This window comes from Camelus bactrianus, chromosome 11 (assembly GCF_048773025.1).
Source record: "Camelus bactrianus isolate YW-2024 breed Bactrian camel chromosome 11, ASM4877302v1, whole genome shotgun sequence".
Classification (NCBI taxonomy): Eukaryota; Metazoa; Chordata; class Mammalia; order Artiodactyla; family Camelidae; genus Camelus; species Camelus bactrianus.
In genome coordinates this window covers 23,604,545-23,619,672 of record NC_133549.1, presented here as the reverse complement: position 1 = coordinate 23,619,672, position 15,128 = coordinate 23,604,545, and the positions used below count along the sequence as shown (strand labels likewise).

Below are 15,128 nucleotides of genomic sequence, written 5' to 3'. Positions count from 1 at the left end.
TGGCATCAAAAAGAGTAATGCTGCAGTGGCCACTGGCGCCTTGAGTGGGAGTATACGGATAAACAGATGGAGGCTTCTCTGCTGGAAACAGAGGTTCTGGGCTGCTTTTACCCTGAAGAAACATTCCTCACTGCAGAAAGTTCTGTTGGATAGCACAGGTATAAAGCAGGGGTCAGCTAATGATGCCCCGGCCTGGGGGGGGGGGCGGCAAATCCAGCTGCCACGTGTTTTTACAAATAAAGTTTTACTGGCACACAGCCACGTCCATTCATTCATGTGTAATGTCTGCTTTGGGGCTACAACAGCAGAGCTGAGTACTTACGACAGAGACTTTATAGCCTGAAAAGCCTAAAATATCTCTTATCTGACCCTTTATAAGAAAAATTTGCCGATCTCTAGCATAGAGTGCCAAAAAGTGGCACGAGGCTCTTTCCTGGGAAGATGCTCACTGGCATCCGCAGGAGTTACTGGCAGGTCCCAGGTGTCAGGACGATATCACCCCAGCACACGCCTTTCCGGAGAAGGAGGCCAGGAACGAGCAGCTGTCAGCACCACTGCGGAGCCTGACGGGGAGGCAGGATGCTCCTCCCCAAGCAGGTGCCTTCTCTAGGGTGACTGATGGCAGAGAGAGGCGATGGGCGTGGCGTTGGGGTGGCTGCGAGTCTACCCAGGAAAACCACACACTACAAGGCTCTTACTATTTGCTTTCTTTATTTTTCTAGTCTTCCCAGGTCAGTGAGGCAGCAACACGAATAAAAAGTGAGACACATTGTTTTCTTGCTAGGCGATGCAATAACCCCTCCCACACTGATGCTCACAGATAATTCTAAGAGCTTTTCATCAAATGGAGCCGAATCTAGAGGGTCTGGCATCCCACACACCAAAAATAACTCCCAGAGTGATGTCAGGCCAGCTTAGGGGTGCTCGTTTCCAGGAAAGGAGGAATGTATTGTTCCAGCCTCCTTCCAGCTCTTTTCAAGTCCTCTCAGGTCAAAGAGGAGAGCCAGGTTAACTGATCTGGTTCCTTAAGAAGGCTTGCATCTCCTGCTCTCCCCGTCCAGGGAACCCCTAGAGCTACTGTAGCAGCAGGGAGTTTGGGGGGTTCTCCGTGGACCCAGCATGCATGCCACAAGCCCCAGTGCCCGCTTGCTGCCCACTCTCACTCTTGAATTATTTCAGCCTTTCTCTCCTTTTATGAGCATGATCCTTTGTTGAAAGGGAAACTAAGCTGATTCGAGAGGCTGACTAATGCTCACTTGGTAATGTCTCTATTGTCAACAGACTGCAGGATTTATTTGCAGCAGCTTGGAATGTCCCGGGGCCAGAGAGGGTAGATTCTCTTAGAATGCCCATGGGCATCTCAAATGGTCACATGTGGGACAGCAGAGCCCTGGGAATGCTGCTGCCATTGTAGCCGTGCAAATTGCAAATGAATAGGCAACTCTTGCTGTCACGCAAACAGGAGAAGCATCAGTTTCCCTTGTGCAGCCAGGATGCCTCAACTGGTAAGCTCCTCTCTCTCTCGACTCCCAAGCTGACTTGCTGAATTCTCTCACCCTCACCAGCCCTCCTCTGCTGCTGTGTCCAAGTTATTTGGATAAATGGGAACAAAGAAAATATCCTAAGCCTCCCCTCAGGACCAGCCTTGCAATGCACACATTCCCCCAGGCCTTCTTGAATTACAGAGAAAACAACAAGGAGTTGTTGTAGTCCTCTACGGAGCTACAACCAGGGTGGTTTAATTTGCAGGGGTCCAGGACATGACTCAAGAGTTGGGAAGTCACCAGTGCTGTCGTCTCTTCCGCCCCCGCAGCTTCAGCCGCCTGGCTGGCAGGCTGATGGGCTGCTTCCGGAACTTCTCCATGATCTCTCTGATCCTGGCCATGTTGGTTTTGCTGAGTGTGAAGTCGCACCTCGTGGCCCCCATGTCATAGCCGACCATGCAGTTCTTGGTGGATGAAGTGAAACCTTCTGCCTTGGCTGTGACCACATACTCTCCAGGGTTCAGGAGGCGCCAGTAATCCCCATCATTGGCTGTGAAAAGAAAGCAGGGGAATTCAGAGCAGCTCTTTTCTAACACAGATACCACCAGCCCTGTTATTCCAAGACCAGCCTCCTGGCCAGAGAGAGACTCGTAGGCAGGCGGTGTGGAATTTAAGCCCCTGCAGATGCAAATTCTTAGTGCATTTTGGAAGCCAAGATGTTTTCCTTTTTGGAAGCCACCTTAATGGTTTTAACAGGAAGGGGATTGGGGTGTAGGCTCCCCGCAGTGTTAATACACATGAGCAGAGATGGAGAAATGATCACTAACATTCCTTTCTCCGTGACAATACACACCATTCATTAAGAACTTGAACTCCTAAAAGCTATGCCCTCTCCAAAGAATGCCATCTTGAAAAGCCATCTGTGCCTGGCTTCCCGGCTTCCCTTAGCTTGGCTATAAATATAGAATTGTAATTTAGGGGAGGGGCTCTTCCCTTCTGAAAAAGAGAAGGAAAAGACAACATAAGATGAGGGCCAAATGACCTGAGAGGAGGCCCTGGTGACCACACCTCTCTATGGTCTTCCATGAAGAAATGGAACTGCAGGAGCAGCTGCAAGTAGATGCTGCCAGCAGAGCCCCCCACAACCCCCCCAGTTACACCACTGGTCAGTCACCCAGCAGGCCCCTCGTGGGACCCGTGTCCATCCTTAGCTCAAGGTTAGGTCCTTGTTGCATAAGGCGGGGCTCTAAGCCAAGGCCGTTCCTTCCCAGGGGGCTTACACCTGCTGAGAGCACTTGGACCCCTGACATTATAGAGGCTGTAAGGAAGAAAAGGAGAGATTGACCCCCACCAAGGACGTAGCACACGGACAGGGGAGGCAGGCACGGATCCACTGAACCCTCCAAGCTGAGCTCTGACGTGGGCTGCACCACGGTCCCCTTTTCTACGTGAGGAATCGGATGCTCAGGGAAGGGTGACGTCCTGCACAAGGTCACATGGCCGGTTAATTAGCTGGTCTTCCAGTGCCAGGTGTGTTTTCTCTCATCACGATCAGTCCTGAAAGGCTGGATTTGATGAGGTGCTACGTAGGCCGGGGCAAGGTGGGCTTATCTAAACGAGTCCTGAAGGCTTTGAAGGGATGGAAGCGAACTGTGTGTGTGCGTGAGAGAGAGAGAGAGAACATGTATCTCCCACGTACTCGTATATAACACTCTGACGCACCATGTGTAAATTCACGTCCCAATCTTTATTCGTCTGAGACGCCCCAGGCAATGCAGTGAGCTCATGAGAGCACAAGGTGTCATGAACAACGAAACACGTAGGTGGCTGTGTGCCACACGGTCACACAGTCTGCGACCTGGTCAGCAGGCCTCAATGCAGGAGCCCCAGGAACACAGCACAGGCAGTGGCTCCCTGTATTTCTCAGCAGTGCCCCGTGTGTCTTCCTTCAGGGGAAAAGCAAGCTTCTCAGCTAAATAAAGTGCCACTTGGTGGCTTTTCAGAAGCCGAGAGCCACGTCCAGCAGTCTTTGATTTGCAATCAGACGGCCTAGGCCTCCGGGGGCAGGCACCCCCTGAGACCCCTCTCCGGGCTCCCAACTCGGGGGCAGACCTGCAGGAGATGCCCCTTCACACTCCAGGCTGGCGGCCTGGGTGTGAGCGGCCTCCTCGTCCCGGGCCGGCCCTTAGGCTCCTCAAGGCCTCCAGTTCACTGCATGTTTCAATAGCACGTCCTCCATTAATGCCCGTTAGACTGAGCGGGATGAAGACAGACAAACATGCAAGTATCAGTCCCGATGCGTTATCAGCATAAGAAGTTGAACGTTTCCCCACAAACACTGCAGAGGGTTAGTTAAGGCCACCTGCCAAAGGCTGTCCATCTGCTGGACGCCCCTGGAGCTGAGACCTCGGTGTAAGCACTCACCCCAAGGGCACATTGAAGGCAGTTTGAAACCCCCCAGGGAAGGCGCCGCCTGGGGTCTCGCCCAGGGAGGTGTTTAGGGAGCCAGAGGAGTGAAAGAAATCCATAATTAAGAAATGTTTTTCAGCACCACTGATGCAAGTTTACGTTGATAAGAAAGCTTTGTAATTCTTTTTCTCCTCATCACAGCAGAAGGTTCCTCCCGGCTCTTCCCCAATCATCCCTCCTTTGCTGTGCACCTGTCAGGTGTGTGTCCAAGGGGGAGTGGTCCATGGAGCTGGCACCACCCGGCACTGGTGGGCAAAGGGACAACCCAGACCCTAAAGAATGTCCATTCATTAGCAGGTCAGGTGAGTGTCCCCCAGACAAAGGATAGTCATGTGATCTCAGCCAGGTGTCTGGCCAACATATTTATGTGCATTTAGAAAGCATCCTTGCTAGTGTCTCTCCCTGTGGAATTCCACTGAATACCCCTGTTTATTTTACACAAAATCCCTCCTGGAATAAAACTTGTCAGATCACATAAGCCTCAGACGGAAATCAAGGCAAATTCAGAGCTTACGTCGAGCACTGAAGGCCGCTGAAGCCAACAAGATAAAGAGCCATGTGTGAAGCTGGGGACTCCTCTGTGATGAGAGCGCGCTGGGAGATTATTTACGGGGGAATAAAGGCAGAGGGAGCTGCATTTCCCATTAGCTCATCAAAACCGTCTCCTTGATTTCAGGGGCTTGAAATTCCGAGCTCATTAGGCAAAGCCGCGCTCGGCAGGCTTGTGGGGCCCTGGGGGCCTTTTTCCCCCAACTCCGTTCATTTTCTTACATGGCATACAAGGCACTAACAGTCCAAGGAATGTTTCAGGCTCTTTTACAAGTCACTCTTTCACAGGAGCTCATTCATAATGTTTAGAATACACATCCCGTGCAGAACCAGCTCAAGCGGCCCGTTTCCTTCATAATGATCACCTGCACCTCGCGTGTCGGGCCCATGACAAGTTTTGCAATCTGCATTTGCTGAATTAAGGAATGAACAAGTGAATGAACGGACAAATCAGTGTGTGCCTCCGAGGTGTTACTATGTCCCCAATGCCACGCTACCTGGTGTGAAGCCTCGTGGTCAGTGGCTGTAAGACCCTGAGGACAAGTGGCAGAGATGGATGTTCAGGAAGTATGGCTGAGTGAGGAAGCAGGCAACTACCTTAAAAGAAGGCGATTCATGGCATCACAACGCCGTCTACCGTCGTGCGGCATTTCAGATGCATTTCCCTCGTTTACACAGTAACTGGCCTTCTCTGCCAGGCACTCGGGCAGGCAGCCCGGCCCTGAAGAACACCTGGGCCAGGTCTGCATCCCAGGCTCCCCCTGTCCTAATGTCCCAGAGTCTCTGCTTCCTCGCAGGTCACGAGGGATCATTTGGGGAGGACAATGTCTTCATGCATGTGAACAGCTTGCAGAGAAAAGGCCCCTTCTCTCTTTCAGGGGGAACAGCATGGGACAAGGGGAGGGCACTGCATTGAGAGTGTCGAGCCCTTGGCTGAAATCCCAGCTCAGCCTCTCACTGTGCACTTCTGGAAACACCGTGTAATGACCAGGGCAGTTGGCCGCCCCAGCACAGCGTAGTAGGCTCTTAAATCAATAGGTACAGGTCTGATCAAGTCAGTGTCAAGTTCGAGGGTGTCTGCGGGCTGAAGAGGTCTTACTTATGGCAATCACGATTTCCTTTTTCCTTCCTCTTGCTCATGAGTCTGTTCTCCGCACCTGGCGGGGACCTGCCCTGGGTTAAATGAGGCCCCGCTCCCCAACCCCCTGAAATGGTCTACATCCTACTACCCAGAACCTATGAATTGACCTTATTTGGAAAAAGGGCTTCTGCAGATGTAATTAAGGATCTTGAGGATGAGATTTTCCTGGATTATGCAGGTGGGTCTTAAATCCAACGACGTGTATCCTCATCAGAGACAGGAAAGGAGGAGACACAGGAGGAGCCACGAGAAGACAGAGGCAGAGACTAAGTGATTCAGCAAGGAAGCTCAGGAATGTCAGAAGCCACCAGGAGCCGGAAGAGCCAAGTAGGGATCCTCTCCAGGGGCTCCAGGGGGAGCACTGCCTGGCTGACACCTTGATTTCGGACTTCCGGCCTTCTAACTGGGAGAGAATAAGCTTCTGTTTCTTTAAGCCACTCAGTTTGTGACATCCATTGGAAACTGATGCAGGGCTCGTCGCAGCTGATAGCAAAGCCGAGTACCCGCCCCTGACACAGAGCTCCCCAAAGCCTCCCCGTCCTCCGTGCAAGAAAGCCCCCACGTGTAGGTTTAAACATGCCTGCAGGCACACCGTCTCCACCAGAACTCTTGCTGATAATCAGATTTCAGCATCCAACCAGTTCTCTTCCTCGTGCATCTGTCACTGCATCGTGCTGCAAACATCATCCACGAAAGCCAAGGTCAGCATTTCTTCCTTTCCCCCAAGCACACCAAGTGCCATTCCAGGGGCACAAGGGAAATCCTGGGCTTGTTTTCACATCACTTTCTAATCGGCAGAGAATATGGCAGCCGTGGTGCAGGTGCTCAGAGTGTCTGCGGGCTGCTTCCCAGCCAGCATGGCAGCCCTGGAGTGAGCAGGGAAACCGCACACAGCTGTTCAGACTCCCGGACCCCAGCCCCACTCGGATCCTAAACCTTCAATGGGTCCTCCAGCCTCTCTGAGCTTCTGGTTTTCATCCAAATAAGGGCCAGAGGGTAGCCGGAAAGCACAGGCTGAAACCCTTGCTGTTTCCAGGGTCTCCGTGGAGAGTCAGAGGAAAGACACAAGTCAGGTCCAAGTCAGACGTTTCCAGGCCTCAGCTTGTAGTTTCCCCCCGAGTAAAACACTTCGAGAAAATGGCATTTCCTACCGAGAAACAGTGCACACACATTCACAGTTACCTGTTCGGATGTCATGGTTAATGCCTTCTACCGAGATAACGGCATTTGGAATTCCTTTGCCGTGCAAATCTCTCACCAAGCCTTTGATGCCGCGGTGAACCTGTTCAGCAGACATGGGGAGAAACAGGTGAGCTCACCAACTGACTGGCTTGACCAACCACACTGTGAACAGGACTATAAACCTAACACCAGCCCAGTGCCACCGAGAACCCCCATGAAGCTACGTCTGGCTTGAAAGCTCCCTGCCTCTTAGTGGATTTGGTGCGTAAATTTCTGTATTCCTTTTGGGCCCATCTACTGGAAAGTCTTCTACTGGAGTTAAAACATTCCAGAGGTTTAGAAAGTATTAGGATCCAAGATGGTTCATAAAAACCACGTTCAGTAAAAATGGAATTTAATTTTTATAGGCACATTTATTTTGACTTTCCAGTACTATATAGACACAATACCTGGGCTTAACGACTGAAGAGTCAAAGAGCAGAGACATTTCTGCAAAGTACAGCTCAGTCTGGAGGCCCCGTCCTCTGATGAGCTGTGTCACACGACACCCACCAGTGCGGAACCTCGTGCCTGCTCCCCATCAAAAGATCCAAGGTGACAGACCATCGATTCCAGTGACACTCTTTACACATATTACTCTGCCTGGGCATTTTATCCATTGGAGGCTCTTTGGTTAAGTGGGATTGTCACTTTAGAATGACTAGGGCATTCTCTCTCTGCAAATATGAGACAAAGAAAGAGACTTCCTGCACAAAATTCCAGAGTGGGGATGGAAAGTGTGCTCACGGCTTCCCAAGAGGGAGAAGCAGGGTCACACCCTTCTGTGCCAGGGAAGTGCGTGGTGGGCTGCACTGACTCCTCCCCCGGGACCCTCACGGATCAGACTTGGATGCCAAATCCCAGGGCCGATGTCTGCCACCCGGATGGAGGTGCAGGTACCGGGAGGCTGGCAGCCCAAGCCACTGGCTGAACGCTTCTTCTGACTCATCTGCAAAAACCTGGGGAAGAAGGGGCAGCCTCCAGGTACAGCCTCAGCATCATGCTTCCTAACGGATGAGAGTCACAGTAGAATCACAGGAAGTTCAACATTCATTTTTGTTTATTTCTCTGGTTTCTGTGAGTCTATTCCTTAGCAGGGCATGGATGTTATTTGGTTAGTTTTAGCACCAAAATAGAACCAGTTTACTCAATGTTACAAGACAGGTGTGTCCTTGAGAACAGGAGGAAAGGAGGGCGCGTGAGGTTCCTAGTGAACACAGCAGGGCTTCCTCGGCGGCTACAAGCAGAACGTTAGTGGGCACCTCTTAGAACTGGTCCCAGGTGACCACCTGCCACCTGCAGTGGTGACTCTTCAGCCTCAGGGTTTTTATGGACTGAACTGTGTCCCCCACTAAATTCAAATGTTGAAGTCCTTACCCCCAGTACCTTAGAATGTGACTGTATTTGGACATAGCATCTTTAAAGGGCTGATGAAGTTAAAATGAGCCATGAGAGTGGGCCTTACAATCTGACTGGTGTCCTTATAAGAGGAAACTTGGACACAGGGACACCAGAACTGTATGCACACAGACCAACTGAGGACACAGAGAGAAGGTGGGCGTCTGCAAGCCAAGGAGCGAGGCCTCAGAATGAAACCAACCTACTGACACTTTAATTTTGGACTTCCAGCCTCCAGAACTATAATTTCCATTGTTTAAGTCCCCCAGCCTGTGTGTTATGCAGCCCTAGCAGACTAATACAAGGGGCCTGGGCATGGTGGCTGGACACATATCACCCCTCCTCACAGAGCAGCACCCTAGCACCCTGGAAGGAGTCTCACTCATCATGAAGCACTGGGAGCAACTGACATTGACCTAAGAGCTCACGGTTCCTTCCAGCACTGGAGATGCCGGGCCAGGATGACAGCCGCAGTCTGAAGCACTAACTTCATTCCTTAGCCAGCCCCCATCACAGCCGTGCCCGCATCGTACCTGCTCCATGAACACGATTAAGGACTCCCGGTTATTCTCCCACTCCTCGGGCAGCTGGCTCTCGTGCGGGTATTTATCACAGCCCACGTAGATGGACAGCTCGAAGCAGTTTGTGTGAAGGTAGCTGAAATCGTTGAGACCTGCCAAGCCAACCGGAGAATGTTTTAACCGAAACGGTGCTCAAAGTGGCCCTGGGAGATAGCAAGAACATTCAAGAATGTGATTCAGAAGAATTCATTGGAACAAGGAGGTCTCAAGTATCTCCTTTAGACAAAAAAAATCAATTAGAGTAGCCGTTGGGGGATGGAACCAGGGCTGAGAGAGAGAAAATGCAGGTGGAATGGTTTAGGGGGAAGCCTATGTATGAGAAATTCTTTGACAAAAGGAGGGTGGAAATAAGTGTTTTTTCAGATAAAATTATTTTTATTTTATTAAACTCAGTTTTAATCCTATTTTTAGAATAAAGGCATCATTAATAGTATCGATGTTTTGTGTTTAATTAAATTGAGCTCAGTAGTTAAGCTGCTCTCAGCAATAGCTCTGCAACTGTAGAATAAAAACTGTATAGTTTTCTATTCTAATTCATAAAAATTGCTACCCATACCACCGCTTACTGAGTGCCTTCCATAAGCCGGAAGCCATCCTTAGCTCTCTGCATCCCAGGTCACTCACTCTTCATCACAAACACAGCAGAGAGGTTTTACAAATACGAGAATTGAGGCAGAGAATGCTGAAGGAATGTATCCAGAATCACGCGTCTGGAAAGAGTCAGCGTCTGAACCCATGTGTGTGTAACGCCCACACCTGTCTCATCACTGCTCGGGGGACTGAAGGGCAGATCCGCTCATCGCTCGGCTCAGAAGCAGACAGCCTCCAGCATCCTGACACGACCACAGCAGGAGTTGGTCCCTGTGTCAGTTTCTTAGGGCTGCTGTTACCAGTGACCACACACTGGGTGGTTTAAAATAACAGAAAATTATCCCCTCCTAGTTCCAGAGGCCAGAAGTCCAAAATTCAGGTGTGGGTAAGGCCACGCTCCCTCCAAAACCTCCAGGGGAGGAGCCTTTCTTGTCTCTTCCGGCTTCTGGTGGCCCCTGGCCTTCTTGGCTTGTGGCCACATCACTCTCATCTCTGTCTCTGTCTTCACAGGACCTTCTCCTCAGCATCAGTGTCTTCTCTTCTGTCCCTTATAAAGACATTTGTCCCTGATTTTAGGGCCCATCTGGGTCACCCATGATGACCTCATCTTGAGAACTTAACTTACAGCTACAAAAGACCCATTTTCCAAATAAGGTCACACTCACAGGTTCTGAAGACTAGGAAGTGGATGTAACTTTTGAGGGTCCCCTTCAACTCACTACAGTACCCAGTATTTGCAGAATGAATAAATGAATGTTTGATGGCATAAAGTTCCAGTGGCTGTCTTCCCAACATTTCTGTTTTTGGAGAACAGGATGATTAGCAAGAACACGCTGCTGGTACGTTCTGTGTAACAGCCAGGAGGTACTCCCCCGACAGAAGGCGCCTCCAGCATCCCCTCCATGGGCTCTGAAGATCAGGGGTAGAGGGAGTCAGGTGGGCTGGTCTCCCTGTGTTGACTGGGAGAAAGAGCAGGTCCTCCTGCTCGTCCGCCAGCCTCGGTGCCCACCCGTCCCGTCCCCTGCCCCTCCGCTTTGTGCTCAGTGATGCATTCCTCAGCACGGAAGTCACAGCTTTGGGTGTCAAGGGCAATTCTGTATCAATCTTCCGCCTAATGGATAAAGCCACAGACGAAATGGTCCAAAATTCACGGCCCCTTTGTCTACCAGGTTCCAGACTTGAACCATTCACCTGTCATCAGCCATGGGCCTTTGATCACATCTGTGATACAGTAAGGCCAGTGACGGCAGTGGGATACAAGGGGTGGGATGGTGCCAAGTTAATGGAAAACCCTTCCAGGGCCTGGTCTGCTTGAAGTAGGTTGGTCAAAATGCCAGGTTAAGTCATCCAGTGGAACCTGAGGTGTGGAATGATGGAGAGCCGGGGGAGGACCACAGACATGCGCCATTTGCTTTAAGAGTGGTAGATAATAAAGGATATCAAACTATATACATGTGGAAAAAAACAAAAGGTCTGTGAGCCCAGACCTCCTAGGAGGGCTGGACTCCTCTGCACACGCACAATTCTCATGACCCCAACCTTTGAGGCCTTGCTACTACTGGATAAATAAATGTGATATTAAAATCCCTGGAGCGGTCCTGCCATTTCGCAGCATGTCTGTGTCTTCAAAGACCAGGAGGGCTAGAAGAATCGGCAAAATGATGAGACAGCAGAAGAGCAGTGGGAAAGCTTGGGCCAGGCTGCCTTTAAAGCTGAATTCCAGCCCTTTGGTGAATGTTGTGCAGCTGAGAATCCTTAGTGAGAAGTGGCTTCAAAAGTGAACCGTGTGGGCAGGAGCCATGGGGTGACCCAGATAGCTCTTCCCCGGCCTCGGGTCCTGGCGGGGACCGCGGGGCTTGCTTTGTGTTCTCTCTTCACCTGGAGTCCTGCTCTTGTCACAGCTTCAACATGCAACTCGGGGCCGCGCCTTCCTTGAAGCTCTGTGCGCCCAGTGCTATCACGATACCTGCCTTCCTTGGTGGGGAGAGGACGTGGGATGGCAGCCGACACCAAGAAGGTCCCGCATCCCTTTGGAGTTGAAGCGCATACACTACAAACGATGTGCCTTTTGAGCTAGACTGAGCCTGGCTGTTCGCTGCCCACACTCCCCATTAACTCAGGCCTGTCAGTGCGCTGCTAATGAGTGAGCAAGTCCCAAGCACAAAGGAGGAGGGAAGGAAATTAGAAATCGCATGTCATTCATCTACAAAGAAATGAATCTGCAGACTTCATCACAGCGCCAGGAGGGAGAATGATTAAAAAGGCTCGAGCCACCACCACATGGCTCGGCCCTGAAAGTCCCTGAAATCGTGGAAAATATAATTGATAGAAACAAATCAAATGCTGCTGATGTGATTATGTGGCCCCAAGTTTTCAAGACATTGCTACTGACCCGCTGCTCACAAATCCAGCAGCATCCAGACCCAATTTAGTCAAAGCAGCCATAAAAAAGAAACAGACAGGAGTGGGAACCCTACTTCAGGATGACACCTGCACCCCAATGTTCATAGCAGCACTATTTACAATAGCCAAAACATGGAAACAGCCTAAATGTCCATCAAAGGATGACTGGATAAAGAAGATGTGATATATTTATACAATGGAATACTACTCAGCCATAAAAACTGACAACATAACGCCATTTGCAGCAACATGGATGCTCCTGGAGAATGTCATTTTAAGTGAAGTAAGCCAGAAAGAGAAAGAAAAATACTATATGAGATCGCTCATGTGTGGAATCTAAAAAACAAAAACAAAAACAAACAAACTAAAAAACAAAGCATAAATACAAAACAGAAATAGACTCACAGACATAGAATACAAACTTGTGGGTTGCCAAGGGGGTGGGGGGTGGGAAGGGATAGACAGGATTTCAAAATTGTAGAACAGATAAACAAAATTATACTGCATAGCACAGGGAAATATACACAAGATCTTATGGTAGCTCACAGAGAAAAAAATGTGACAATGAATATATATATGTTCATGTATAACTGAAAAATTGTGCTCTACACTGGAATTTGACTCAACATTGTAAAATGATTATAAATCAATAAAAAATGTTAAAAAAAAAAGAAACAGACATTTTGCATCAAGATTATTGTGGGGTTTTAGGGCTAGAACTGAAAAAGAATGGGTGCTTTTGGCTCTTAGCACATTTTCTTGCTAGATAGGAATTTGCATTTCTTTCTTTTTTATTTTGTACAGAGCAAAACCATGATGGAGATAAATATAACACCTCTGCTTGGTATATAACCAAGAAAAAAAGTGGCAAGCTTTCTGTACATGTTTTAAAATGGCCACAGGAACCGATATGTCTACAGCTTTTTAATGTTTCTTTCCCAAGGGCAGGAATATACCTTAAAAGTATGTGAAGACTGGAATCTCTAGCAAAGTAAAATAAAGTTAATTAGTACAGTAAAACAGAGAATAAGGATATGCTCATAAAAGAGGTTTCATGGTGAGTGTGCTCCTGGAAGAGAGGGGAGGGTAGAGGGTGGGAACTGATCATAACTGAGTGTTTCTGATAAGCTAGACATAGAACACACACCTCCATCATCTACACAATCCTTACAACAGTCCCAGATGAATCATTATCATCATCATCATAATCATCAAGCCCATTTTACAAATGGAAACTATAGGGGTTCAGAGAGGCAAAGTAACTTGCCCAGAGTCACACAGCAATTAAGTGGTGAGCTAGAATTTGAACCCAGGTCTATTTGATATGGGATATTTTTCAAATACATCAGTGGTTTGACCAATCTTCACAAAGTCAAGAAAACAAGCAATGAACATTATGTTTGGGATCTTGCCATCCCAATGCAGAGTGACCTTAGGGAATGTGACATCCTCAATTCTCCTCATTTTGGGGCCCTAGGTCAGGAGCAGTCCTGACATAGGAAATAAAGGGCTTGTCCTGGAACTTGGACCACAGGGTCCTCTGGCTGATGCGAAGGAAATCCCAAATTCTCTGCTGGAAGCCTCTCTGTGTTAAGTGGATGCTGGGAACAGTACCACATACTCCCTGCATCACAACAATGGGACTTCAGCTGGTTGCTCTGGTATGACTGGGAGGCCTCCAGTGAACAGGAGATTTGTGACAGTCTTCTCCATGTGCTGGGCCTCCAGACACACCTGTTGCTCCGAGTCACTTCACACTTGAGTGTGGGATCAAAGCCCTGCCCCCTCCCAGGGCTGACAGCTAAAAGCCCTTGCTCCAGCGCCAGCACCAGGGTGCCCTCTGCCTCTTTGCCGGGTTTGCTTTTTGGTCCAATATTTCCCGTAAATCTACCTTTACCATCTGTGACCCTGTAACATCCAGATAGCTCAGTGGTTAAGAACAGACCGCAGGGTCACACAGACCCCAGCTCTTCCCGTGGGAACTTGGACGAATCCTTTCCAGTCTCCAAGCCCCTGTTCTCTCATTTATAAAACGGGGACTAAGCCACACCCCGCTCAAAGGCTACGGTAAGGATTAAAGAGGAGCCTATGCAGAGTGCTGGCACCTTGTGCATGGTTAACTATGGTAGCTATTATGCTGCTAACAATGATAAAAGGACGCTGGGGAGGAGGTGGTCCCCAGGGTCCCCCCTTCCCAGCAGTCCATTGTCATTTGGCCCCACGAGGACAGCAGGGCCATGCAAGACTTACTTCCGGCCACAGTGTGCCAGGAAGCCCCGTTGACAGTCCCATCCTCTTTCTGGAAGTCTTCCGTGTGGCACACCCTCCTCCTGGCGTCTGTCATGAGGCGGTGGGTGGAGGCGTATGAGTAGGCCAGCCAGCGGAACACGTGGTCGTCGGGCGTGGGGCTGCGCTCCTGCGTCTTCCACAGCGACCGCACCATGTCGTAGGGGTAGGCCACCACCAGCTCGCCCCCCTGCAGGTTGCCGCCCAGCACAAAGGGGATTTTTTCCATCCAGGCTATGACGGCCCGGGTCTCCACCGCCACCTGTCAACATTCCAAATTTAAACAAACTTGAGAAATAAAGTAAGAAGGAAACTGCTTTCTCTCCCTGACTTTCCAAATAGGGACATCGTTGAAAAAGCAATCATTTTAAGGAATAATCTTGGCAAAATTTAGAGTTTCAAAATCTGTCCTGGGAAAACTGGACTTTGTAGAAATAATGGGTTAAAAAAGAGAAATTCAGAGAAGTTTCTTTTTGTAGGAATATCGCAGCTAATGCACAAAGCAGGAATGGCAGAATTAGAGTATCAACATTTTGCCATTCCACTGAATTCAAGGATCAGGTGGATGAATGAATGCTCACCAGTGGTTACAAAGAGCACAGAAAGAGATATAACCAAACATGATGTATCTCCTGATGAAAGAACACACACATCTTTAAAAAAAAAAACAAATCAACCCTGAATTTGACCAAGCTGCTAGACCAGGGGTCAGCAAATTTTTTCTATGAAGGGCCAGATGGGGAATATTTCAGGCTATGAGAGCCACGCCGTCTGTAGCAACTGCTCAGCTCTGCCATTGCAGTAGGGCGGAACCATGCACAAAATGCAGCTGAATGAACACGGCTCTGTTCCAGTGAAACACCGTCTACAGAAACTGGGCGGGACATGGCCCAGTGGCTGGAATTTACCAGCCCCTCCCGGTTCTATCCAGCCCAGTGGTCTGAATCCCACTGCCAGCTTAAAGGGAACATGAAAGAATACGATACATGACGTCACAAGAATACA

The 15,128-nt window shown here is 49.5% G+C and overlaps 1 protein-coding gene across 2 annotated transcripts in view; it reads right to left on the bottom strand.

Moving 5' to 3' along the window:
- Window positions 1–692: 692 nt before the first annotated feature.
- Window positions 693–15,128, bottom strand: part of CPXM2 (carboxypeptidase X, M14 family member 2) — a 117,868-nt gene continuing 103,432 nt past the window's right edge. For both annotated transcript variants that reach the window (XM_074373439.1, XM_010952911.3), the window contains 4 exons: window positions 14,088–14,385; window positions 8,796–8,935; window positions 6,826–6,925; window positions 693–2,034 (listed from right to left, as the gene is read on the bottom strand). In XM_074373439.1, the coding sequence (XP_074229540.1) occupies window positions 1,781–2,034; window positions 6,826–6,925; window positions 8,796–8,935; window positions 14,088–14,385 (792 nt within the window). In that variant the 3' untranslated portion in view covers window positions 693–1,780. The remainder of the gene's footprint in view (window positions 2,035–6,825; window positions 6,926–8,795; window positions 8,936–14,087; window positions 14,386–15,128) is intronic.